General features: G+C 45.0%; 1 protein-coding gene across 3 annotated transcripts; it reads left to right on the forward strand.

Annotated features, from left to right (window-relative positions):
• On the forward strand, nt 1–26,371 carry LOC143353247 (uncharacterized). Of its 3 annotated transcripts, none has more exons than XM_076786415.1 (4): nt 1–93; nt 826–869; nt 9,869–10,945; nt 24,188–26,371. In XM_076786415.1, exons 3-4 carry the CDS (start codon nt 9,910–9,912, stop codon nt 24,682–24,684), a joined length of 1,533 nt encoding a protein of 510 aa, XP_076642530.1. In that variant the 5' UTR covers nt 1–93; nt 826–869; nt 9,869–9,909; the 3' UTR covers nt 24,685–26,371. The 3 variants fall into 3 exon arrangements, with proteins under 3 accessions (XP_076642530.1, XP_076642528.1, XP_076642529.1); XM_076786413.1 differs by lacking the exon at nt 1–93 and adding an exon at nt 556–608; XM_076786414.1 differs by lacking the exon at nt 1–93 and adding an exon at nt 556–608 and having other exon boundaries at nt 24,227–26,371.
• Nucleotides 26,372–27,949: the final 1,578 nt, after the last annotated feature.

Raw genomic sequence — 27,949 nt, forward strand, 5'->3', positions numbered from 1 at the left:
GCTGATGTTTTTCTTCGTGGACCAGTAAATAAAAGGCCTCAAAGTGTACGGCGCCGTGGAGAAGACGTTCCGCCCCTTCGAGCTGTGCAGCAGGTAATTAATCTATTATTAATCGCCCCACGACAATCATTCAACCACAATCAAAAAAAAAATTCGTCACTAAAAATATCATACAATTATACTCCTTTGTACAAACTATATTATATGAAAACATAAGAATTATTACATGTTAATGTTTGGATGGCAGGGCCTAGGTCCATACTGACTCAGCATTTCACAAGTTTCATCAAGTATTTATCATTAAGTTTCAATCGTGGTCCCACATTCAGCCTCCAAAAAGATTTTGGAAATTCTAAAAATTTTCCAACAATATTATTTTGTGCGAATGACCTTATCTTATCAGAACTATTATATGTTAATACTTAGATGGGGAGGCCTGGGTCCATTTCGACCCAGCATTTTAGAGGCATCATCTGGCTACACAGCTCCTGGTGATTATATTCAATTGAAGGCTGTTTAATCGGATGCAATAAGAAAATCAATGAATCTAGATAAAATACCATTAAAAATATGTTCAAAAAATTTGACGAACAACTAATTAAATGGAGGTAATCATTAACATCAATACAATCACCAAAAGCGTCCATTTACTGACAATAAGTATTAAAAAAGAAAAATTATGTCTTACAATTGTAATCTCAAATAGTCTTCCCTTAAACACAGAAATTAATTTTAGAAAAGTTTCAGTAAAATCGACAGCAACAATTTTTTAAAAATATTCTACACTTGTGTATGGGCTGCTAACATTATTCGTTAATGTTCCAGGCTTTCCCGCGTGTTCCAGCCGGGAACACTGGCCGGTATACAAGGTGAGTTGCAATCCCTTTTCACTTTTCTCAAACCATTTTCAAACTATATTCACTTCAATACACGAAAATTCAGAAATAGTCTGTACCATCGAGTAATCAAAAATCAAACAAAACAACCATGTCGCGGCTAGAACATGCTCTTAAAAGTGACACTTGGCAATCAAGCAATTGATTATAATCAAACAAATCCATCAAATGCTCACAAAATCACAAATCCGTCAAAGAAGAACTAAAACGAAGTTTCAGGAAAACAAGACTAGAATTTGAAAACAACTTCAATAAGATCGAGTGTTCGCATCCCTAAATAAAATGAGAACAAAATTAAAATCTCAAGAAAATATGAAGAAGATGAAGAGTTGTTCTCAGCCCTACACAAAATGAGAACGAAAACAAAATCTCGACAGTTCATCAACAAGATTAAGGGTAGTTTCCACCCCTAAAAAACTGCGAACAAAACTAAAATTTCAGGAGAACATCAAGACGATCAAGGCTGGTTTTTGCCCCTACGCAAAATCGGAGCAAAAACCAAAATCTCGAGAGAACATCGACAAGATCAAGGGTAATTTCCACCCTCCAAAAAATAGCGAACACAACTAAAATTCTAGGAGACCTTCAAGAAGATCAGGAGTAGTTTCCACCCCTAAAGAAAACGCAAAGAAAGATCAACATTAATACTCACCCCTACAGAAACTGAAGCAAAACCAAAATCTGAAGAAAACTCTTCGGGGATCGAAGATAATTTTCACCCGTGAATAATAGTACTCGAATACGAGAAGAGCACAGTGACATTACCGAATAATTACCCGAGAATATATTCATGAAATCTCATTGTCTGACGAGTGGCCGGTTGGAAATCTCGCCGGGTTAATTCCGACCTCGAAATCTCGAACGAAAAATCCGCCGATAAGCGGGCCGTTTCCCAGGGTGTATACGTACTCGCCGTAAACAGAGGATTGTATACAACTGCGTCGCACTAAAACCCATAGCCACTAAACCGCGCATACTACCTATAAATGGGCGGGTCGCTATAAAGTCCATTCATGATCGCGTCGCCTGTACAACAAACGTCAGGTGGCTCGCGCCTCCTCCGCGATTTATCGCGCTCCTGTTTCCGGGAGGAGAGGAGAGGAGAAGAGAGACAGGCTCTCACCCGTGTTCCTGGTCACGATCACCACGTGTACACGGATCGTTCGCCGATCCGACTCATTATTTGCGCGCTAATGAGCGAATTATCGTGCCCATTATTCCGGGAAACGCTAATAAACCTGCGACATCCAACCGTTATAAGCCAATCTTCTTCGCGTATTCCCTCTAATTCACTGTTAATTAGCAAACCCCCGGACCCACGCACTCTGAAATTTGTTTGCGCGTTAACTATGAAAAATACTAGTCGATTACCGGTTAAGATCAGCTCGTAAACTTAATGCGCGTGCTATTTACACTCCCTTTCTTCGAAACCCCTTTTTCGTAGGACTCCGATCCTTTCCGAGCTTGTTCTCTTCTTCCCAATGGTCGTAATTGTTCAATGAGAATACCGAATGCAGTTAGTATCAATAAATGGCGGTCATTATCGCGAGGACTTCGTTCTCTTCCGTCTGACCCGGAAGTCGTTCGTCGAAGCTCAAAATATCGATTTTTTTTTCTAGTTTCCCCATTATTTGCCAATTGCAAATTCTTCTTCGATTCTTCACTCGAATTCCCGTTCTTGTAAACCACTTCAAAATCGGAACGAAAGAAAAATTTCCTCTGCAATCCGAAAGGTTTCATGTTTGAAAATTTTCACTATAAAAATCCGCAATCCAATTACAGTTATTGCTACCAGGTCCTCTATTTTTAGCAGAAACAGTTTCATTTTTGGAAACGTCCCTTTGGCAACAGAGAGCCGTTAAAAAAGTTCGGTAGCTCCCCGTCGAAATTTGCTCATAAGATCGCAAGGGTTCACGGGGCTTCGCGAAACGCCGAGGGACGATAAAAGTTTTCTTCCCTTCTCGATATTCGAGGTCGATCGCTCGTCCTGGATTACGAGGAACGATCCCGCTTATCGATATACGCTTCTCTCGCGAGCGCAGGAATTGGCGAACGACAGAATTCCGACGGAAATTTATAGATTCCTCTGGCCGGCGCGTTATTGCGCCAATAAAAAACCCGTTAATGGATCAATTACACAACGCGCGCGAGGGTCGTTTATATATCGGTCTCAAGTTCAGCCACCTCTCATCGACGCCATAAATTGTGCGTCTCAAGTTCAACCTCGCACGGTTTCATTCAGAACGATTCGCCGGACAAAAAAAGAATAACTGCTCGTACTTTTTCACCGACGATTAAAATAATAGGGGACCCGTTAGGTGTTCGGCCTCGGACACTTCATTTCTTCATTTAGAACAGTTAGGATTAATTAGTTATTGTCCTGCGCGTTATCCTGACGATTGAGGGGCTTTAATTGCTAGAATCGAAAACAAATGCTCTGTATTTTATTGAACTCTTTACTAAATCGTGCAGTTTTTACAGAATCATACATTTTTATTCATTTGGAAAAGTCTTGACTTTTACCGAAAGATACTGAAATAGCAGTGATATTCAAATTTTGTCCCCGTTCAAAAAATTTGATTGAGTCTCAGGAACTCCAGTTTACTAGTTCAGAGTTAGACAAATAATAATCCAGGTTTGCAGTTTTTCAAAATAAATACTGCTTTTTAGAGAACGTCATCTACTATAATTATTGAGTGGCAAGTTTCGTACCTCTTTGACTTAATTTCTTGCAGCCCATCTGTTTCATAATAATAAGAAAGCGGAGTACATTCCGGGATACGTTTCTCACCAGCGTGTCTGTGTATAACTTTGTATCCCGACTCGTGGTACAGTATCGTGGCAACTTACCCTACACACGATCTTTCAAGTACCCCATGAAAGACGAGTCTCTTCGAGAGGACCACCCAAAACATTGTCTAGGATTACTTCGCAGCGTTCAACGCTTCTAATGGGGGGGGGGGGGGGCCAATTGGCTCGCAAGAACTTAGTTTAACGAGCCCAGATCTTTCAACCTGGGACATGGAAAAATGACTGTTTCGATGATTGACAGTTTAACCGTGTTCTGCTCTTTCTCCATATATTATCCTAACCACTTCTAGAAACTTGTCCAACGCTATCTAATATTATTGCCGAGTGAAATATTCGTTCAGATTTTGTTCCGAAAGGCTCTAAATTTTTCGGAGTATTCTAAATTTTTCATTGATCTAACAGTCTTTTATAGGCTTCACATTTTTGCAGTCCTCAAAGATTATTACAAGGTTTGGAATTTTTTAGTAACTTTCTGAATCTTCCACACATTCCATCAGTTTTTCGTTGGCCCTAAATTCTTCGTAGATTTGAGTTCCGTTGAGCCATACATTTTTCATAAGCTCGAAACTCGGAGATTTTTAAAAATTTGTTACAAGCCTGAGAATTCTGTCGTAGGTCCTTCTTCACAGACTTCAACTGCTTCATCGGTTTTGTGGACACTTTGCGTAAGCCTCGAAGGTTTGCCACATATCCTACAATTTTTCAAAGTTTCCAAATACTTCCATTGTATACAAATTTATCGTACATTCCAAAATTTATTGCAAATCTCCTAAATTAGCCATCCTAGAATTCTCTCCAAATCCTCAACGTTGCCGTGACTCCAGGCAGCGTCCAAGCTCACCAAGCTCTCTGACGATTAAAAATCGAAATACCCGAACAGCGTGAACGTTATCAAGGTCAAAGTGATAAGCCTGATCCATTCTCCTGCTGATTCGAGCGCAGGTCGTCGATTAAGAGGCGCGAGGTCCCGCGCGTGGCGCGATCTAGTGGCGCGCGCTCGCCTGATGGACAGATGGAAGGCGTATGTGCCACCGGAGTTGTTGTCAGACCGTTTTACTTTACTGCCCCATAAAAGTACCGAGATTTAGACTGCAATACTGCCATGACGTATTGCCGGCGTTCCGCGCGGCCGTGCACGTACAGGATACCCGGTTGTGTGCGTGCACGCACGAGACATCATCCATTCTTCCCTTCACGCGCGACATCGCGATGAATACCGGTAGAACGTTCTCCTATCTCCTCGTTCATCCTGCCCATCGCCCATTCATCCGATTCATCGTTCGATCCTTCCCGTCAATCGCTTGACACCGAGGTTCCTCGATCATTGCGCGTGGACCCTAACCCTTCCAGTAGCTGTCGAAACGAGGACACATACGACAGAAATTATCTCTTTTTATATTATTCACGTGACCTCGCATCATACCTTCGTTTTATATCATTAGTGGATTTTATGCATCTCTGAGAAAAATGAGTAGGTGTAATTTAAAACGGCAAGAACAATTTGAAAATACTGTTATATTATTTTCCACCTATTCAACATATTAAAAAAGAAAATAAATTTCTATTTCGCTCCAGTTTGTTGCAATTCGGGTAGAAAATTTTCATTTTGCATAAAGGTCCGCTGTCTAATCATTACTATGGCTTCACATCGTATGTGAATGTATTCACTCTGATTTTCTAATAGTAGTTGATTATTAGTAGACTGCGGATCTTTGTACAAAATAAAAATTGTCTGCATCTATTGCAAGAGACACTGCTTGGTTTCTGAAGTTATGAAACAGCTACGAATAACGCCCCCATGGTAACATCATCCGCAATCATAATTAACCAGGATGAAAACGAGATTATCCTTATCGGCTTCAAGCAATTTGCAAGCAGTACAAGCTCGGTAGAAAGCATATGCGAAATGTGAATTGAACGAATTTTAAAAAGTGAAACTCCGGTGGATTACAAGCGACAGGTGCAAGCACGATTCCTCCGATACTCGGGATCCTTTGTGTCCCCGTTCGAGAGACCCTGGCAAGAGCAAAGGTTTCGCGGCATCAGCCACCGCCGCGTCGCGGTTTTTTCCGGCGTTTCACCCTGCGAGGCACGCGGTCAATTAACCGAGAAATTTATCGGCGCCCATGAAACGCTAATTGCTCTCGCGACTCGCTTCTTTCTCGTCTCCCCGGAGAGAGAGTCCATCTTTCCCGTTGCCCTCGAAGGAGCGGCCCCCGTGTTTCGTCGCTTAAACCGCGTCTCTGTCCTGTTTGCGGGCGCGCACCTTTTACGACCACCATTATCTCGGCGAATAACGGCTACCTGTTATCGTTATTGAATTATTTGTCTAGAGCGGTGTCTCCGCGACGGAAACCACCGCCGTCTTTCGACTCGGTCTAATTGCGCTGCCCTGTCCCGCTGAATTCAGCTGCCACGTTCTGTAAAAAGGTGTTTCGAGGACAATTTGCATCTGGTGGAACTGCCAAACAAATTATCGATTCACCCCGCTGCAATTTGTTCGATTTGAAAATGCTTCGTTCAGATAGTAGAACCGCCAAACAAATTATCGATTCACCCTACTGCAACCTGTTCGACTTGCAAACGCTATATTTCCACGCTAGATACTATCAAATTAATTTTCAATTCACCTTGTTGAAATTTATTCGACTACTGTGCGCTCGTTAGTACTTAGGGTTGTTCTGGTTCCCTTTAGGCTACTAGAAATGCGGGCTACTTTTCTAAGGTAGCTGCAAGGTATTTTAGGCTTGTCTTATTTTGTCAGGGTTTATTAACCCATCGCACTCGAAGCTGTTTTAATTGCAAAACTTCTTCCGAGTATTTCCACCGTACTTCCTTTTATACATGTGAGATTTATCACTATAACGCTTGAATACTAAGCAACTTCGTAAATATATACATTGCTTAAAATGGAAATTTTTAGAGGTGCCTTAGAGCCAATGAGTTCGATAGAACGCCTACTGATTAATTATATAAAATTGTCAAATGAAGAATAAAAGAGGGGTAGAAACCACCGGAGACTTATCAGAATCAAAGTCTCGGGTCCCAGTCGGACTCCATCCTCCCGAGGATCCGCGGCAGGACTCCAATGGCGCGAAACGGTCCGCGAAGCAGTTCCTCAGCATCTACCGGGTGCTAGAAAGGAGAGGGAACCGGTGCACATGCGATTCGTCCATGATCCTCCACCGTGCTCGTCCTCTCTTGCCTAGCAAAGCCGGACCAGATTCATGAAAAAAAAAGAATTGCCGATAGTTGCAGGACTCGAGCATTCTTTTCGAGGAGGATTCGCGCGATGCGTGTATTATGCGTGACTCGCGTTCCGCGGTTCTCTGTGCTCCGCGGTTTGGAGAGAGAGAGGGGCAGATTAGAGGTTCGTTGATGAGGGACGCGGCAGGGTAGAGGAGAGTCCGAGTTGCTCGGTGGTAGGGGCAAGAGAGAGACGTGTCCGTGGAGGGTTTGGTTGGCAAACGATCCGAGAGATCGCGCCCGAGTCGCGTTCAGCCCGTTTGCGCGTCCGAGCCGCGGGCAGAGCTCTCAGTTGACGCTCAGTTCGGCTCAGCGAGGCCAGAGAGAAGAAAGGGAGTCTTTTCGTGTGTGTAAACATCGCGCGTGTGTGTTCACCGCGGCAGCCACGGGGACCGACTGGGCTCCTCTCTACCTGAGCTAGACCTGATCGGGCCCGCGCTCACCTGGGCCTCCGCTACCTGAGTTTCGGCGACCGAGCACCGGCCGAAAAGGGAAAAAAACACGGGGACTATAGGGACCTGGAACCGTCCGACCACGAGCGGAACGTTTCTCCTGGCCCGTCGAGAGAGACCCTCTGCAACCCTCGACCCACCCCCAAAAGGATTAATCAGTTACACGAAGAGAAGTTGTCGGCTCTTTGACGTTGACTTTTCAAGTTGACTCGAAGTTGTTCAGTTGATAGAGGAATAAGAAGTCGACTCGATAGATAGATAAGGAGAGAGAGAGAGAAAAAGTGACTTCGCAAAGAGTTTCGCTTTGATCGAGTGACAAGGAACTGGTGACGAGTGGAGAGCAAGTGCGGATCAAGACGTGTCGCGTGTGCATCCAGCGAAAGTTATGAGCAGGGTGACGGTTTCCTTCGTCGGGGCAGCTGGCGGGACGACATGCAGCTGGAGCATGACCCGGCCCGGGACGACCGCAGCAAGATCGGAGCACTGAGAGGAACGTGGTCGTACTGTGCGTACGACGACGGGACGCGTTCGATCGTACGAGCGAGGCCGCAGCTCGATTGCCGAGTGTCCAGACGACATGTTCTAGCCGCGTTCCCGATCGTTCCGCATTGCCGTGTGGTTAACACAGATCGCGGACTTCGATCTCACTCTCGATAATAGAGCAGCTAACATAATATACAATTGTGCACCGGTTCAACTACCGAAACGGGGCTACCCTCGCGCGGCAGGGTGCTCGAGAGCGACTGTTCACTAAAGGGTGCTGTGTCGTTTTTGTTTTGATTTGTTACAACCACTCCGACTCGTCCGGTCTCTGTCGCCGTTCTGGGATCATTCTGGGACGTTCTCTGGCATTATTTGGATCATCGCCGGGAATCGCTTTCGGACGACCCGCCGACCACGTTCCCGCACGTGGCCCATCAACAACCTCAATATCAACCTCGGCCCCGTCGTCTTTGGACGTTTGTCGCGTTGGTGGTGGTGGTGGTGGTGGTGGTGGTGCATGGACCTTTTCTCGACGGATTTTCTACGCATTTTATCGCGCCCCTGGGCGTCCTCGTCTCTCCTTCTCTCTCTCTCTCTCATTCGTTCCGTCCTTCTTTCTCTCTCCCTCTTCCTGCCCGAACGGTTCTCGTCCGCCGCCTTTCTTCGTCTCTCCTTCGCATCCTCGTTCTCTCTCGCACTCTCTTTCTCTCTCTGTGCCGTCTCCCTCCACCCCCCTGCTCACCTACCCCTCCACCTGTCTGACGCGCCGCTGCACACCCTCTCCTCCCTCCGGCAACCCTGCCGCTCGCACGGTCTCTCGCACCCGTATACGATTTTCCCTATCCCCACCTACCGCGCGCGGCTCCTCTCCGCCTTCGTTCCGCACGCGTTTTCTTTATTTATTCCGCGATTCCACGGAGCAACGCTTGGTCGCTTCTTCTTCGGCACACGATGATTCTTCTTCTTCTTTCTCTTCCCGCGTTCTTCCTCTTTTCCTCGCCGTTTTGAAATTGCCCCGCTCGCTCGCTCGCTCGCTCGCGCCGCGCCACACGGATCGTCTCTTTCGTCTGGCCTCGTCCGGTCTCGTCTGGTCTTGGGGCATGGTATTTTGATACCCGCGCGCACACCGCCGCGAATCCGCTTCTACGTCCTCTTCTGCCTCGCGCGTCGCGACGACCGGCCTCGTAAACCCGACGATAAAAACTGCCGTTTTAACGCGGTCCCTCTCTCTCTCTCTCTCTCTCTCTCTCCCACCGCCCACGCTCTCTATCTCTCCCTCTCTTACACGCTCTATCTTTCTCTTTCTGTTTCTCTGATCTCTCTCTCTCTCTCTCTCTCTCTGTTCCTCCTTCCTCTCCGACGTCCGAGGCGCACACCGTCACCTCGGCTATCTCACCTTGCCTGGCTCACGCTCGTCCTTGGACTCGCGTACACGCGGCGCGCGCCGGTGAACGCAATCGCTTGATCGCCGGACAACATCGCGATGCGATCGTGGCTCCCGGTTGACTGGTGATTCCGCGCGCGCGTATACATCATCATCATCCTCCTCATCTCCCGGCCGATCTACTCTCTCCTCTCCTCTCTCTCCCCTCCTGCGGTGATCGTCTATCGCCGTACACGCACCAACGCACCGATCGCCACACGCAACATCGTCATCGACGTCGTCGTTGATCGCGTCGATCCGGACCGGCTCGATCCGATCACGATCCGATCGATCCGCCCGATCGTTGCCACGGAATCGACGTTCCCGCTGCTCGTCGTCGACGCCGACATCGTCATCGTCATCGTCATCGTCGCCGCCAACGTCGCCGCCGCCGCGCCGGGCGTCGTCGTTATAACACCGGCAATCCACTGTCACCATCTGCACCATCGCCGATCACGTGGCTTGCTCGACGGCGACGCTGTACGACAATGTTCACGCCGCGCCGCTGTGCGGCTCCGGCGTGGGCCACCCTGGCTCCGTCACGCCGATGGGGACAGCCACCGGAGCGGGGAATTCCACCGGGGTGACCTGGTGGGCCATGATGAACGGTTCCCTCTACGAGGACAGCCCGCCACCGGTCCCGCCGTCTGCCTCCAGCCTGGTCTCGCTGCAACAGCAACAACAACAGCAACAACAACAACAACAACAACAACAACAGCAGGCTACGTCGACGCCAGGCTCGCATCAACAGGCCACGACACCAACGTCGCCCGCTGTACCAGCGTCCTCGGCAACGACAGCACCACCGGCACCGACAGCCAGCGCCAGCTCGACCTCGCCGAGCGCCTCGTCGGTCGCGAGCAACAGCGCCCCAGGACCTCTTCATATTCCCGCGAAAAGGCTGACCGCGACGCCGGCCGCGTCATCGTACGGCGAGGTCGGCTGCGTCGAGTCATCGGGCCCGCCCGCCGCTGGACCAGCGGGCGTCATTCGTCATTCCCACTCGTCCTCCGCGGGCTCGCAAGGCGGCTGGAGTTACAGCCCCCATCACCCGCAGGACTCGCACTACTCGTCCGCCGCGGCCGCGGGTGACTCGCTGAACCACCATCAGGCATACGGGGGCAACAATCCCCCGACCTACTACAACCTGGCGGCCGACCCGACCTCCACCTCCGGCTCCGCCAGGGACAACCGGAAGGCAGGATCGTTAAGCTTCTGGTCGCCCGCCGCGGCAACCGCCGGTTCCGCGGCCACCGGAGGTTCAGCGACCGATTACAAGTCTTACAATTCTGCCGGGGTTGCGACCACCAGCTCGTCCACCGGAGGATCGTCGTCCGTGGCCAGCGGGGCCACCGATCCAGCCGTGTCCTCCTGCCATCAAAGCTTCTCGCAGAGCTGGTGCAACTACTCGCCGTACACCGCCACCAGGCATCATCATCCGGTCGATACGGCCGGACATCATCATCCGCACTCGCCAGCCGGCGTAGCTTATCTCACGCCGTCCGCTGCAGACGACCGGGGCAGGGTCACCGCGGCCATGGTCGCCGAGGGCGCGTTCCCACATGACGGATACGGGGGTCTGAGGAACTATGGGGCACCGGAACCCGTCACGTCCAGCCCATACCCACCTCCAGGTAAGCATCAACTCCGGGCTAGACTCCTTTTTCGTCCTTTCAGGTGGTCCTGTGTCACGGTATGGTATAAGCAAGGCTGCGGATCTTTATGCAAAACGCTAACCCTGTATGTCGATTCCAACTAACAGGAGTTGAGTCAAAATTCATTTCGGCTCCTAATCAATTTGTTGAGTTGCTAATGTTACTATGATGTACTTAAAATCCTCTAATGCTTTCATTGCTTTAAGTTTCAGCTAATTCTTGTCGTAAATGTGCATAAAATCCGCAGTCTAAGTATGACTAAATGAGATCTCGACGAGCTGTGGGGGATACTGGAAATTTATCCTTCGGAGATAAGTAGAAATGCATGCAGGGTTGCCCCTATATTTTAACTTTCTTTAGTTTCTTTGCTGGTCGGTGGGCGACGTGTACACCTTCTTTCTATGTGTAAGAAGGTTCGGGTTCAATCATAGATTATATTCCAAGCTCTCAACGATACCTTGTAGGGTGCTCCGCAAGTTCAAGGCCTCCCAGAAGAGGTCGTGTAACGCTTTCGCTGCTCCTGCAGCGTTACTTTCACCCCCTAGGGGGTGCACACTTTTCTTGGTCTCGTTGTACGGAGTTTCTTCGGGATATTCTCTTGGGAACAGAAAAAAACACTTGGAGTCTATATTCTTTTGATCCTTGCGTAGGCAATCTACGCTTCATCTAATCTAGAATATTTTCGTCATGTGTGACCTTTGTCAGTTTTGTCCACAAATCGAGTATATTTACTCGTACCGAGGTTGAACATTTAGCAATTTATTGAACACAAAGATGTTTAATACTGTGGTAATTGTTTTGAATTACAGTATATTCATTGTTAGTGCTGCCTTAGAGGAGACGTCGAGTGCAAGGGGTTAAAGACCTTTGCGTAAATTTTCATTTTCGAACGGCAAATAAATAAGACTGTACAGAAACAACAATTGCTGATCATGCAAGCGCAATAAAATTGTCAGGAATCTTTCGATGCCCTTTCCGAACAGATACTTGGTGTCTAGTCAAAGTTAGAATGAACCCCTGAAAAAAAGGAGAACAATAGGTTCTCACATTGTCCTAAAACATATGACCATTTTTCACGAGATGAATGCATGGCTAATTCACAAAATGAGAATTAGTCTAGTTCACAAAATGTGATGGGACACTTTGATTGCGCGCATAAGGGAGGTTCAAGAGAAAGACATACGAGGGTTAAAGTCGCAAGTAATTGGTTCGACTGGATTTTGAAAACGGCCGCGTAGAGGGTGCAGGTCGTACAAGGTGTGAAATCGTAAGACCGTGCTCCGAATTCATTAGGAGTTCCGGAACAGATAGGGAACCGTGAAAAACCACGGGTCAAAACTGGCCCCCGGTCGCATAAACGGGTCGGTCGAGTCATCGTTCATTCACGTATTTGGTCATTCTCTTTTGTCCCCACTCGGCGTCCTTTTCTCGGCTCCCTGGAACCCATGAAACGTCGCATGAGCAACAACGAACGCCGCCGGGTTTATTGGCGGCCGTAACTCGTAAACTCTGGCGTGCGCCTCCGATCAGCTGATCCGTTCCATGACCCCCGCACACGGCCGTTCAGTCTTCTCTCCTACTAACGGCCGTTCTCGCTTTCCTCTCCTCCCTGTCGTCGTCTACCACTTCCTCCTCCTCCCTCCCTCTTCTATCTCCTCTCTCTTTCTCCCTCGTAATCGTTGCACTTGTTCTAGCATTTCACAATTTAAATTCACACTATCGTGCAATACGTTTTATCTTGCTCCAGGGATCGGTCCAGTTTCAGAAACTCTTCGACGGGCTCTCGAAAGTCGAAATTAGAGCCGATAAGAGCATTTTGAGATAGGTCAGCTAGACTCCGGTTAGATAGACACTTTTATCTTGCCGTTCTATTTTTGGGAGTGTCTGGTAATTTTGCGAGGGGGGGGGGGATGAAAATGATTTGTTTTATGTCGGAGAGGGTGATTCGAACGGTGCTTTAGTTCGGACCTAGTTTATCATTCATGGGTAATCCGCACAGCCAGTATAAGGATGCAAGTGTTTTTCTGCTGCTAGACAGGTAGCTGAGACGGAAGTATAATTTTTAATCGCACGATCACCGTTAATTGCAGGGATTCTTCTTTCGTCGATGTTTGGAGAAAGCGAGCTATAATCCTAATCGTTCAGCTAAATTTGGAGCAGAGTCTAGATCGCATCCAAGCTACAACGCATTGTCTACCAACATGACTAACAATAGTGCACTACTGTCTTCTCTCGTAAAACACATAGCTAACCAGACCATTAGCCAAGAAACATAGTCCATTGTTCCTTTTCGAAAATATGCTTTGATGTTGATGTCTAAATTTGGCTAGTCTCCCCTAAGATACTGTAGAAAATAAGGAAAATGTGCAGAAGACTGATGATTAAATTTTTGTGCTTGATCTTTGAAAACACTTCGCATTTTTTGTGAGACCATCTGACAGTTGAGCTTAGCACGTTCACATGTACAGGAAGGTGCTAAATCTGCAAGTGTAGCAAATTATCGATCATCTCGCCGGCTTCGAGGTACGTTACCTTGTAGCACGCAACGTTGAATCTACATCAACTAATCAGGCGTTCGCATAAATGAGGATCTACTCTGCTGAAGCTAGTCATTCGCATATCTTTAGTATTTGAACCGTGAAGTTCTTAGATCTAGGAAGGATCTTATACTGGGTTGCTAAGATAGCGATCATCGAAAATAATTTTCGAGTAGGTGACACCTGGAAGCAATGCGATTTTAGGAATTTACGGAAAAAATTAATAAATGGAATTTAAAATCGTTCGGATATTAGAAGGTTCTGTAAATCTTTGCTATCGATTGTCGATGGTTTATCGTTAATTTAGCGATACTGAATTGATAATATTACATTGGTAATATCGTTAAAATGTCAGTGGCAATAATGCGGGTACGAGTAGACCATAGTTTCGTTATTTAAAATGATTTATTGTCAATTATCAGTTATTAGTAGTACATATACATTTTCTTTGGAAATTGTTTTTGCCCCGCAGAGTTTGCGCTGCTCTAGAGAACAATCGTTCACTTGGCACAATCTTTCGCACTGCTATAGTTCTTGGATATAGTCAAAAGTTTCCGCAGCGTTTAGGTCAGGGAAACGAAGCTATAAAAGAAGGTTACACAGTTCTCGATCCGATGTCCAATTTAGACAAAGTTTTGCAACCAACTTTATCGTCCGGCTTCAAAATGTTACAAAAATTTTGAAAAAATATACCGCAGTTCTTTATGCTAAAACACAATTCATAGATTCGCATCGAAGATATTCCGTGTTACCAACAAATCAAGCACAAACTAACTTCTTGAACTCGTCGACATTTTAGTGATACGATCTAAGTTTCCCGGCCGCAACTGCGGGGTAGTTTCAATCTAGCGATGTGGCCAAACGGGGGACGATTCTATAGAAAGAATCGAGTCAAAAGCACAACAAATTATCTGCTCAAGCAAAACTTCAATTTCGAGAGAGTCGGCTCTGAAAATTGGCCAGGTTCTCCTCGCTATTTGCAATAAGTAGAATCAGCCTGCCAGAATCAGACGCGCCAATCTCGCAATTCAACAGAACGTACTTACTATACCGCGCACCTTTCTACAAAATAAACATGTTCCAAGTCAATTGTACGAAACAGAAATGAAATAGAAACGATCTCCCGCTTTTAATCGTTTAAACAAGCCAGAAATAGTGTAAAAATATTCTTACCTGTTTCGTTAAAATTATCGCAACGTACCTCCTCTACGAAATCTTAAATCAATTTAGCAGAAGAAAATGTATGAATAGTACACTATGGCTTTTAATAAGAAATTAATTTAACAATCTTTCAATAAACTGTGAGTTTGCAGACGTCACATAGGTCTTCTGTTTTCACAATTTTGTGTTTCATTTTCGTTATGAACACATACAATCTAGTAATTACAATAGCTGTGCTTAAATCGCAATGGGAACTACTACATCCTCAAATTCGTGTTCGTGATAAACAAAGGTTCGACAGAGCCGGCAACAAAGTTGCAATCTCCGCATTTCCAACAGATCTTCACACACAGATTCGTTTCTTTTCCGGTCACAGAACGAGCGTGTACAATTCCAGACTTGCTCGCCGGCGTTATTGATATTCTTATCAGAGGAGGAGACAGCGCGCTCCGAGAGAAGGGAGAGAGAGAGAGAGAGAGAGAAAGAGAGAGAGAGAGAGGCAGCATTCTTGGCTGTATAATCTACGCCGAGATTTTTGCCGGCGATTGGCCCCCGCTGCTCGTGGAAAAGGCGCGTCCGTCGCCGGAATCGTAAAGAATAGGAAAATACGAGACACGCGGGCTGCTCATACGGGCACGCTCGGCCCGATAAACGAGATATCGTTCGCGTGATCCTCTCCGCTCTGCTCCGCTCCGCTCCGTTCGGCTCCGCGCCGCTTAATCGTATGCGTGGGGCAGGGAGGTTGTACGCGCAGGCGTGCGATACATACAAAGTAGAGGAATACGAGCGCCGACTATAGTTTACCCGTCACCCAATAGATGGCAGCTCCATTATCTTTGTTCGTTCTTGTCGGTCCTGGCCCGCTGGGCTGCTATCATCAATGCCTCGGAGCCATCCTGAGGCTCCGCCAGCTCCAAATGTCAGCGGAACAGGGCTGACAGTGTTAACGATGCGCGGGGGTTGCCGGGTAGCTAACTTCCATTTTTTTTTAAATTTCGTCGATCAAAAACTTTCTATAGAATTGACTGTTGTTTGTTAGGGGATGAAGTGGTCTTCAGGGTTGAAGTTGCAGGATGTTCTAGAATTGTTTAGTATTCGTTGGTTGGATAGAGAATGTTCAATTGGTGGTTTAGCTGTATGTGGTACTCTGAGAAAATGAATTTTTAATGTTCAATTGTTCGATATAGAGATTTAGGAGTTTAAATGATTGGATAGAGGATGATCCTCATAAAGATTTCAGAAAATCAATGTCTAACTTAATATTATACGTAGCCATCAGTCAGTGATTGTTTTTTAACAAGAAACAGCTTGGAAATATTTAAATAATGATCTTAAAAGAAATTATTAGTCAATCTCGCCGAAGGGATGAATTGTTGTTTCACGATTTTAATTTCTACCCTTATTAAAACACCTATAAAAAGGTTTTCATGATTTTTCTATATCAAAAGAGATAAATAATAATTCTAGAAAAAGTTATTAAATTATTGAGGGATGATTTTATGGTTGACGATTTCAAAAATTGCCATCCCTGTTGAAATGTTTACGAAGAACTCTGTCAAACAGAAATTTGAAAAGCTACAAGTAATAATGCTACTAGATTACATCATGTTACTAGGGGATGATTTGTTGGATCATAATTTAGATTCCTACCCCTATTGGAAAATTGATAAAGCCGTTCGTATGATTGTTCTGCGTTAAAAATGTACTTGGAAATCTTGTGGAAATAATGTCTCTGAATGACATTGAATGAAGTAATTAGAATGCGTTGAAATGAACTAAGTTGAAACTTGAGATTCTTTTTTAACTGATGCAAATTTGAGGTAATTGAATGATTCTTTTAATAGCAATGTGACTAAATAACAGAACCTTCCAAATATGTAAACTTTAAGTAGACGTTTTGAGAGTCTGCTGATGTCACGAAGTCAGAACTTCGGACCAAAAAGTCAGATCTTAATTAGATAGAGAAAAGATCGGCAGAACAGGTTGGGAAGTAGGTCCTGCCGAAAAAAGACATCGATACCGAACGGTAGACGGGTTGAAGCTTGACGTTCATGGACAATTTGCGAACGAGATCTCCCGGTGGACACGCACCTTCACTGACAGGGGACAGGTGGTGTCGCACCGGACTATGAATCCCCATATTCCTCGGAGCGAGATAGCATCTTTCCTGGTCGTGCAACATTGTCCCAGGAAGGCGGCCGTACCTTTTTAAAGACCACTTCGGACCACTAAACGACGGCCGTCGTTTCGCTTTTTAATTTATCGCGTAATCATCCGCGCCCCCCGAGTTTCTCCGGCGACTAACTTTAATTAGCGGTCGACGCGAATTTACGGATCGACCTGATTAGAAGAGTCCGCGACTCGTGATTTCGGTATCGACTCCACGACAGTGTTAATGAGTTTTCAAGTGGCTAGGGATACCTTCTCCGTATCTCTAGAATGGCTCGGATTAATTTGTTTCGATACAAAGTTCTTCCTAGCTAGGCTTTCCTGTCGAAGATTTATACATTGTTCAAAAGTCAGTGCTTGGATGAGATTAACTATTGAGGGTGGATCACAAGATTTGTGCATTGTGTTCTTCATATTGTTTTGAGGATAACTTCTTTTATTATGCATTTAGATTTTGTATTGTTTCGAGGATTGATTTAATTGATCTTTTCACGAGGTTCGTGTACTGTGTTCTTCGTTACGACTTTTCATTGATTTGATTAATTTTTTCTTTGCTCGATACTGAAGCGAGTTAATAAATTAACAATTCGGTAGATGCTACCTAGACTTAAAATCTTAATGCATTTTTACAGCACCTGATAATCTGCATAATAGAAGAAAATATTTACATTAATGTAAAAACCCACCCCTTTTCCAACCTTTTTTCTAAAGACATAGAAACACTCGAAGACCCAAGCAACACTGCATAAATAATTTGCTAAATATTCTATCCAGGAGAATATCTACTAAAAAACCCATCCCCTGATCTTCATAGAGTTTGCTTTCAAGTTAACTGCTTCTTCCAACCCCTTTCCTAGACATATAGAAAAATCTTGTAGACTCGAACCACATGGAGTACATTTTTTTAAAACATTCTAGCCAGTACAATTTTTTAAAATTCTCTCCGAGTACTCCAAAAAATTGCTTTCCAAACGAAAACGGCGTTCGAAGCTTGCCTCCAGGATCGCGAAAAGCTCGAGTAAATAATTTTCGCATTCCTGCAAAGGTCGCGGGGACGTTGATCGAGATAGAGGTCTGGATGCATCGATAAAGCGTCGGCTTCCGGGCGGGTGCATCGATTGCTCGGTGCAAACCGACTCGTGTGGATCGAGCGAGCGTGTCCAGAGCGATATCTAGTCAGAAATCATATCTGCGAAGCCAGGCTACCCGCGTCGATACTAAAGCTGTTTGCTCCGCGTGTTTGTCCCGCGGTCTCTCGCACACCGGTCTTTGCGAATCGATACGTCATTTATTCCGCAGTTCCGTGCGCGCACCGCCAACGTATACCCGCGTGTGTGCACGCCGCTGACATTCGTGAGAATCCTGACCTTTGTTAAATCATTTGCATATTCCGGCGTTTTAGTGGGCAATAAATTCCTGTCGCTTAGGCGATCGCGACGCGATACCTCTCTCGGCGAGCGAGCCGCGCGCGAACGCTGACACGGGGGGCGAGTGAATCAGAAAGAGAGGGAGAGAGAGAGAGAGGGAGAAAGGGAGAGGAAATAGGGGAAGAAACTAGAGAGAGAGACCGACAGGCGGAAGGCAGAGGAAAAGACGTTACGGGATCTAATAAGCGAGCAGGGAAGGATGAAATTCGGACCGTGAGTCTTCCATAAAAAACGACCGGTGCTTATTGGCTTACCGAAAATTGTTGCAAGCGTTATTTACAGGCGATTCGGGGCCTGCTTTATCACGCAAAATTTGCACCCTGTGCGGCCAATTTTTACATATTTTTCGTTTCATTTGAATCGTGGTTTTAATCGTTCAACCCCTTGCACTACAATTTATTTGACGGTTTCAGTGACTAGAACTTTTTCGTAATTCGTAATTTCCTAAAAAAATGGAGCCTATATGTTAACAACGCCAAGATAGAATTTTATTTCGGTTTAAAGGAAATTAATAACATACATATTTATTAGACTCTGTTCAGAATCTTCGATATTGTAGGGCAAGGGGTTAAACAAAGTCCTGCTTTATTCTTCGACTCGAAGCTCCTAGTACGTTTCATGCAAATCAATTGTATTTTTATTCCTTTTTTTCCACTTCATTTTAAGACCAATTTTTATTTTTTATTCATTTGAAAGGCTAATCGGCAAGCACGGGTATCCAACTCCTCGGAAAGGTCTAACAGTGTTGCATAAATTCGCGACGAAAATACAATACCCTCAAGAACAAGGCTCCCAACACATTCGCCGGGCAATAAAATATCGCGATAGAAATGTCACCTAAACACAACACCGCGCAACGCTCCATAAAAAAGGTTACAACCGGAATACGCGAAACATACATTATGCGATTATTTTAATAAATTAAAGTCAAGAACCATTTCCAGTAATGCCGATTTCCAGTAACATCTTAATCAGATACGCTTAATGCTTTTCAACGACGTATTTCCGTTGCACCTCGTTGATCCTGAAGCTTCTAAAAAACGAGCACAGTATGTAATATTAATTTATTCGCTGCTTTCGTGTCTCGTTGTAAGAGAATTTCAATTGTAAAATAAAACCTGTATTTTCGGATATCTTAAGCGACTCGCAGTTTGACGAGTATAGCATGTACGAGACTAGCAATTCTCGAGCAACAAATTAAGCTCGTGTAGATTATCGATGGGCTTGTAGTCGAGCTGTGCTGGCAGGTGGAGGATTGCAACTCCGTTGGCCGAGCAGGCGATTAACGTTCACTGCCGTTTCTCTGCATCCTTGTTGGGTTAAAGATAGTCGGACCGGCTGTTACCATCTTCGAACTCTTCGTTCTGCTTCGCTGCACTGTAACAAATTCTTTCTACTACTTTCGTTTATGAACTTCAGAAAAATTTCCATTTCATCGCAGGGACCCTGAAACGTTGTTATTATTATAACAGTTTTCATAAATCTCTCTGGCAATACAATTGAATTCTTAGTCTCTAAGAAATCTCGTCACTTATTGTCCAGTGCTTTTTCAAAAATGGAAAGGACAGTTTCTCGTGTGGTAGTTCGTAATACTGTGCTATAGAAGATTCAGGAGAATGGGAAAATGGTGTTATGCAATTATTGAGAGCGACATAATTGTACTGCGGGTCTTGATGCAATATAAAAATAGCTTGAATCAATTGTAAGAAACAGGAGTTTCGTAAAAACGTATTTCTTCCTCTAACAGTTTTAATGAATTCAAAATAATTCTACTCATAATCAAGTCACCAGTCTACATCAGTCTACTCGTAATTAAGATATAGCTGCAGTTTTTGGCAGTTTTATTAACCCTTAAATGGACTTTCATAATCAACTTCACAAGCACACTAACTGCGTCAGTATTGCAATTTTTAACTGTGTTAATACTGTCAACTTCACCGAATCGATGACTTAAAATCAATTTTGTTTTGCAGCATTGGAAGTCCAGTAATCGTTACATCAATACAACAATTTAAATAATTATCAGTAGACGGTAGCTTTTGATGTATTACAAAAATTGCAAGAAATAGAAACTAGACAAACATGTCCTCTTCCTTTAACAATGTTAATAAATCGGGCACAATGTCTTGACATTCCTGAATAATTTAACTGTTTAAAATTCCACCTACTCGTTCTGGCCATAAATGCATAAAATCGGCAATCTAAGTAGTTCACTGAACGGTTAGCATCCGCTAAAAAGCTCAATAGACTTCATAGTTAATTAAATTCAGCAAAATTGCTCTAAGCAATTCGTCCACATTTTGACAAGCTCTGTAAGACGGGAGTCCTTTCTGACCAAGCCAAGGCAATCAGCTAAAAATGCAGTTTTCTCACGTTGAACAAAATCTTGCAATTTTCCAAGGCCACCGAGGTAGCCAGCCAAGAAGTCGAAGCTATCGCGTCGCCAACCATCAAGATTCTAGCAAGAGACCGCCGGCCGCGAACAATAAGCGGACTCCCGTGACGCATCCGCACACATTTCAAAAACAGTGTTCGGCAATCCTCGACACGAACCCGAGGCGAATCATGCACGAACAATCGTTTCCAAGATCCTCTGTCCCCGTTCCATGTTCTCCGGACGGTTAGTAAAACCGGTCCAATTATATCAAATCGTCTGGTCGCGACGAACTCAACGCGCCCATGCTTGTGCACGGATCGTCGACAAGGCTCGGGGGGAGGGGGAGGGGGGAGCTTGAACAACCACAACAGCCATGGATCTCACGATCCCATGACCCCGCGATCTCTCCTACGCAATCTTCGTCCAGAAAACTCGGCCACTCGTGAATTTTCCACGTCTTCCACGTTTTCTCCCCCGAAAGCCGCCCTCCGAAACCGAGCTTCTTTCCGTGATCCGCATGAATTCTGCAAGTTCGTCGGATCGAGCCTCGGGTTCGTTCTCTCAGGACGTGGCTTCGGGACTAGATTCAACGGGAATCATGGATTTTGACATCCCGGATTTGATTCGAAGCTGAGGAATCTACCGGCGAATCGAATCCCACCGGGAGATCCGTGCTCGCACGATTTATGCGCCCCTGGGACCCACCCCTTTCGACGATCACGGGAACACGTGTGCGGCTGATGCGGTTTTTGGAAATTACTGACGGGAAACTCGTGGTCCTGGTGAAAGGGATGAGGTTTGTTGAAATTTTGAAAGGGCCGGAAATTCTTCTTCCCCCTGATTGTGGATTTATTATCAGGGGTTGTTCGTTCATAAGAGTCGGTGTGGCGCAACGGTAGCGTGCCAAGTTTTCAGGGGTTGTTCAAAGCCTCGAATATGTCTTCATAAGTAATTGTGGATCTCTTGATCCAAACAGTTTCAATATTATTTTAGTATATTATTCCCTCGTGATAATTCTTGATTTTGTACTATTTATTATTAGGAGTTGTTCAAAGCCTAAGTCTCTGGGAACAGACGATATCGAATTTACAAGATCACATGTATAATTCATAGAACATTAAAATATATGTTTACTGTCTTGACACTAGATTTACGGGACCCGTCAAAATGACGGATTCTAATATTTTTAAATTGCGAATATTGAGATTGTAAAAATGCATCCATGAGCAATTATTTAACAAATTGATTTCTTTGGGTATATATTATTTAAAAAATGGCTACAAACTTTGATCGATACATTCATGTTATTTGTATAAAGTAATGTAAAGTAGTCATTTTTAGTGCTCCGTAAACCTAGTGTTAAGTACGACTTGTAAGCTAGTCTTCACTTATGCACAGACGTATTTTGCATTTAAATTTAGATAAAAAGTGAAATGGCAAGCGAGACAAAATTAGCTCCGCGTTTAACGTGTCAATTGAGAATGACCGAAACGTTTTGAAATTGACCAGAGGTTCCCAATAAGGTATCGAAGACCGATCATCGATCCGATTCGAAATTCCTTCGGAGCCAAAGCATCGTGTATTAATTATATTTTACATACTGAATGACTCGGTTTATGATTCCACGGTTGGGATTAGGAAAGCGGAGCAAAGCGAGAGATTCCCGTGGATTTGCCACACATATTCTTATGAATGAATCTATAATTACGATCGGCAGTGGAAACGGGCACTGGATTCATCACTCGCAGTGTCCTTCTCTATGAGTCGAAGCATACGATCGTTCGCGGAACGAATTGAACACGATTAATTGACTTCTGTTCGTATAAACGTTAACGAGCCGTTACCAGCGATACCGAACCGTTTACGTAAAAATTAAATGACTGTGACGGGCGTCTAATGACTTTCCTATAGACTTTCTTCTTGTCCGGTCGATATCGATACTCTATTGAGGACTCCAGAGATTAATAGACTGCAGATCAAGATTTTAAGCAAAATCTAAATCTCCTGAAGCAATTAAAAGCCATATACTGTTCGTCTTAATTTCAACAAATTCCAAATAAAATAAATAGAGTCACTCTACAATCCTTCCGAAGACAATGAAATAATAAAATACACAGTCAATGGTGACTGTGCCAATTCAAACGTAGTTTAAAGATTTTAACCAAACTCGGTGCAGCTTATACAACAGAATACTGCATTTTCGAGTTCGTATGAGTAAGCAGGTCCTTCGGGAACGGTTCGTCGAGGAAAGAATCGAGGCTGAGATCGAACAGCTCGTTATCGATCGGTTTCCTTTGCGAACAGCGCGCGCGGGAAATGTCAATCGAGTGACTCCGCTCGGAAAAAGTTAACGGGATTGGTTACGGGCCGATACGTCGACTAACGAACCAACGTATTTACTCTCGTTTCCGCGGACCGAGATCGATTCCGAAAGTCGCGGGAAAAGGGAACTGGTACGGCCGAGAGTCGTTTTTCTTGCTCCGGACCTCGATCCACAATGAGCTTTACCATCGAACATCGACCATCGACCATCGACCAGCAGCTACCCACGACCAGAGAAATAAACCAGTATCCCACCAGCTCACCCCATTAATTCATGATTCATTCTTTTTCAGGAATAATCCGTTACCTGTTATATACATGTGTTGATTTTTTAAGGTATTTTTATGTGGCCCATGTTCTTCGATTTTTTCACATGAACGATTCTATAAATGCGTGTGATTTGTGTTGACGGCGTAACACATTTTTAGAGTACTCAGTATATTGGGTTATTTAAAATTGGACTATTCAGAGTTTTGGGGAAAATTTACATTTATTAATTATTTTAGTTTTTTTGTGGGGCATTCTGTGTGGGAAATACAGATTTTTGCGCATCTATGGAATTTGCCAATGTGAAGAATATGTTGCGATGTGAACGATTCTACTGGATTTAAAATCATTTTTTACGGTGCTGTTTAGAGTTGCGACATTTTTGATGAGAGCAAGAAAGAGAGTTGCTTCAACCACAGTGGCTGTAATAATATATTAATACTCTGCTCTTGACGATATCGAAATTGTTCAATATTAAATCATGTGAATAATTGTACGTTTGTAAATGACCTTGAGTGACCTTGGAAGATGAAATTGTTAGGTTCGTGAATTTATCTCGAGGTAGGCTACACGCTAATGTAAACAAAACCATACAGTTCCGTATAAAAGAAAACAGAGGTCACCTTGAAATCTCGGCAGCACATCCGCATAGAGAAGATTTGTGATCACCATAACACGTCTCTCCCAAAAAAGAGCATGTATCATTTATTACAACGAACTATAGTTTGGGAAATAATAAACTTCAAACGGGACACGCTGTGTGTTATTCATTGTTTGGCGTACAGATTAAGCAATTTCAAAACTGCAAAAGGACACAGCGTTCACCGGAAGTCCTCGGCAGTAAATACCGTATCGTTCACATCCAACTCGAAAAGAAAAAAAAAAAATCGAAGACCGCCACTTGTCAATCTTCTAGCTGTTCAGCTAGTCTGTCTGTGCTCGGCAAACTAATTGTGTTAAGTGATGTGGGGTTCCTCCCCATCTTCGTTGTTTCCCGCAGGTTCGCTTGCGGGGGTCGGCGTCGGCGTCGGTGTGGCCGGCATGGGCGTCGGTTGCGGCACCTCGAACCCGTTGGAGTGGACCGGTCAGGTGACGGTGCGCAAGAAGCGCAAGCCGTACTCGAAGTTCCAGACGCTGGAGCTGGAGAAGGAGTTCCTGTTCAACTCGTACGTCTCGAAGCAGAAACGGTGGGAGCTGGCCCGTAACCTGAACCTGACGGAGCGGCAGGTGAAGATCTGGTTCCAGAACCGGCGGATGAAGAACAAGAAGAACACCCAACGGCAGACGCAGCAGCAGAACAACAACAACAACAACAACAACAGCAGCGCGAACAACGCGAACCACCACGGGGTGACCGGGACCCATCATCATCCGAATGCCGGGCACGCGCCACCCACGAGCCACCACGTGGTCGCGCAGGCGCACCACGCGAACGGATCCGCGAAGCACCATCAGTGACCCGTGGCCTTCTCTGGGGTCGTCTTCGGCCATCCTCATCACCACGGAACGACGAACGGAGGATCGGCAGGTTCAGCGGCTGCGTCGGTTAGTTCCGTCGGTACCGTGGCAGGCGCGGTGTCCGGCGCTGTGCCCGGCGCCGGGAACGCGGCCCTGGTCGCCGGCCACGGGCACACATTGCACGCGCCCCAACCTCAAACACCTCTGCCCACCCACGCTGCCGGAGCATCGAGCACCGTCACGCCGCCCACCGCCGTCGTTCATCCTCACATCCACGCTCATCATCATCAACTGGCGCACGTGGCTCAACAGTATCCAGCGCTTCTCCATCACCAAACGCCCCATGGCCTGGCCGCTTGAACCTCCAAACGGCCGCGACACCCCAGAGAAACAATCCTCCTTCGGGACTGTAGGACCCCTGGACAGGTCCCCCACGTCCTCCTGTCGACGGTCCGACGTGTAGTCGTTGACGTCGTCGTCGGTTCACTTCGTCTCGTCGTCGTCCCTGAAGATCGGTACCCAGGGTACGCAGGATCGACCACGGACAAGCGCGCACACACACGCCTATCGAACTTTGTTCAGCAGCTGTTGAAAGACTGCCTACCACTTGTAAGGAGAGATAACGTTTTCGCGAGTAGTATATTATTATTATTATTTTATTATTAATATTATTAACACGGTCATCGTCATCCTCATCGTCATCGCGGTCGCTGCTATTCAACGATCTGAGAGAGAGAGAGAGAGAGAGAGAGAGAGAGAGAGAGAGAGAGAGAGAGAGAGAGAGAAAGATAGCATGAACGAGAACGAGAGAGTTGTATAAATAGAGGGTGAGTTTCGCGGCGTCCTTGGAGAACGTCCATCGGCAGACTCTTTCGTCCGGTGTAGTCGGTCCTCTTCGTGTCGCGTGATCGCGCCGAGAGCAATCTGTCCAATTCGTAATTCGGTAGTACTTCCTCCAGTTATACATATTATATATAGATATTATATATAGTAAAGAAACGTTAGTGTCACTTAGTGTCTGTCCCCCCAAAACCCCGTGTCTCAAGCCTAACCGCCCCCTCCCCGTACCAAGTGGACACATCGTCGTTCCTCAAACACCATCTCCTCCCGAAACCCATGAACGCTCCCATCAGGAACCACCGGACCTCCTTGCACTGTTCAGCTCGACTGTTAAGGAGAATCTTTTTGAAGAATCTAGAGCATCGTGCTGGCGATCGACGGGGAACCGTTCTGGATCCGTTGCCATGAGGTCCCATGGATGGGATTCTGGGCTCTAGAGGATCGACTGAAGGGAGGATCGGACTGTGAGGGGGTAAGTTTGGATATGGGATCGTTCGGAACCAAGAATCGATTTTTAAAGATTTTTGTTAGTGCTTTCTCCAGAAATTTGGTGGAAAATTGGAGGTAATTGATGAACACTTTACCTGCCGGAAGATTAAGACGAGTATATTCGGCATATGAAGAACCAGTAATGTGTTGCGTTAGGACGAGTATACTTGTCACAAAGAAATGGTATTGTTATGTGTTGCAACGTGTATATTCATCGTGAAGAATTAGCAATGTTTCTTGTCATGACGAGTATATTCGTTATGAAAACCTAACAATCTTTTGTGTTATGACGGCTATACTCGTCAGGGAGAAGTAACATTGTTTTGTGCTACGACGAGTATACTCGACACAGAAAGACGACGATTATCACTTGGTATTTAAATTGATATTTAAAAGCACTTTGAGACAAGGATGCATGAAAGAATAAAATAAAATAAATGAAAATATTTACGAATTTTTACGACACAATGTAAGTGTGTAGAACACTTAAAAATTAGGTTAAACAACTAAGTGGATTCTTATTAAAAATGTTCTTTTGTATAATATAATCTTAAAAGAAGTTATTACATTAAGTTATTGGATCCGGTTCATTGATTCACTGATTGAAGCTGTTGCTACTATTAAAAAGTTTATTAAGAAATCCTTGGCTATGAAATAGAAATTTTTAGAAACTATAGCATAATCGCCGGTGGGTAATGTGTTAAAATTGTGGGGGTGGTTTTGGGGCGTCCAGGGATCTGGCTACAGTGGGCTCCGAGAGATTGCTATTTTGTGAGTTTGTTTAATAATCACTATTTTATCTCTAGAGCCTGAATCTTTATTCTAATCTTGAATATTTTCATTCTACGTGATCTTTTTGTTGTACGTAGATGAAATTGAGAGTATTCCCTCTTATCATACTTAAATTTCTAACTTTCTGTTCCATATAAAAAATATGTAAAAATTGTTGAAAATTATGGCACGATAATGTTCAGTGGTTCCTCACTAGAACACTTGAAGAAATCTAATCCGCGATGTACTAGGACGTATTTTTAAATACGTTACAATGACGGGAACAAAATTTTGCTTCAACAATTTTATATGGCTTGTGTCTTCGAAAATGTTTAAAACAAAAGTATCACTCCATTAACAGGTCAAAAATGAAAATAATCAAATCAAAGATCCTGGCCGGTTAAGTAAAAGCATCGAATCAAACGCCATCTAATACAAAAAAAAAGTCTAAAGAAATTCGTGGAAGTGTGTCCAGTGGCTCTCTCGTGGAGAAAACAGTCGCTCTCTCGCGGAGAAAATTCGTAGCCCTTTCTCGGAGCCTGCTGAGCGTGAAACGAGCGGTTCCTCGAATTGAACGACGATCGCTTCTGTCTGTGATTCCCGGAAAGTGCTAAATTATTTCGGAGACGGTGCTTCAATTTGTAACAACAGTGCTCGCCAGCGGTTCAGCTGGACAGTGGAACCGATGTCCAATTCCTCGTAGATCGGTAGAGACCCAACCCGCAGTAAAAATTCGTTCGGACCGAGTAAACGAGAGATTCGTTGGGCCGCTGATGGATCGAGAGCGATCGGACCATTGTAGATAACTTCTCTATCCTTTGTCCGACGTGTGTTTTGTCCGCTGGAGACATCAGCGGTCGAAGAAATCGCGAGTGGGGTTAGCGACTGGGACCAATACGGTGGGTCTTCGACGCAACCGCTATCGTTGAACTGGATATAGGACGTTATTCTTTCGTTTCTAGAACCGATTGCGTCGGGGACATCCGAGAAACGTGTCCCAGAGAAACCATGCGTTCGGAGAATTAGTCTAATTATGTCCAGAATGTCGTATTCATCGCCTACCAAGGATCGCAAACTAGTACCTATGATTCTTATATTATATGTAAAAAAAATGCGACTTAGATTTAAAGGTATACCTTAGTGGACCGGCTGGTCGAGAGCACCA

The sequence above is a fragment of the Halictus rubicundus genome, chromosome 4 (assembly GCF_050948215.1).
Source record: "Halictus rubicundus isolate RS-2024b chromosome 4, iyHalRubi1_principal, whole genome shotgun sequence".
NCBI lineage: Eukaryota > Metazoa > Arthropoda > Insecta > Hymenoptera > Halictidae > Halictus > Halictus rubicundus.

What these genes read in the sequence shown, in the direction of transcription:
- LOC143353247 (XM_076786413.1), top strand. Translation starts at nt 571, where the DNA reads ATGTTCAAAAAATTTGACGAACAACTAATTAAATGGAG. An exon ending in AACACTGGCCGGTATACAAG is followed by an intron (nt 870 to 9,868) that starts GTGAGTTGCAAT and finishes CGATGGGGACAG; the next exon opens with CCACCGGAGCGGGGAATTCC. An exon ending in CAGCCCATACCCACCTCCAG is followed by an intron (nt 10,946 to 24,187) that starts GTAAGCATCAAC and finishes AATTGTGTTAAG; the next exon opens with TGATGTGGGGTTCCTCCCCA.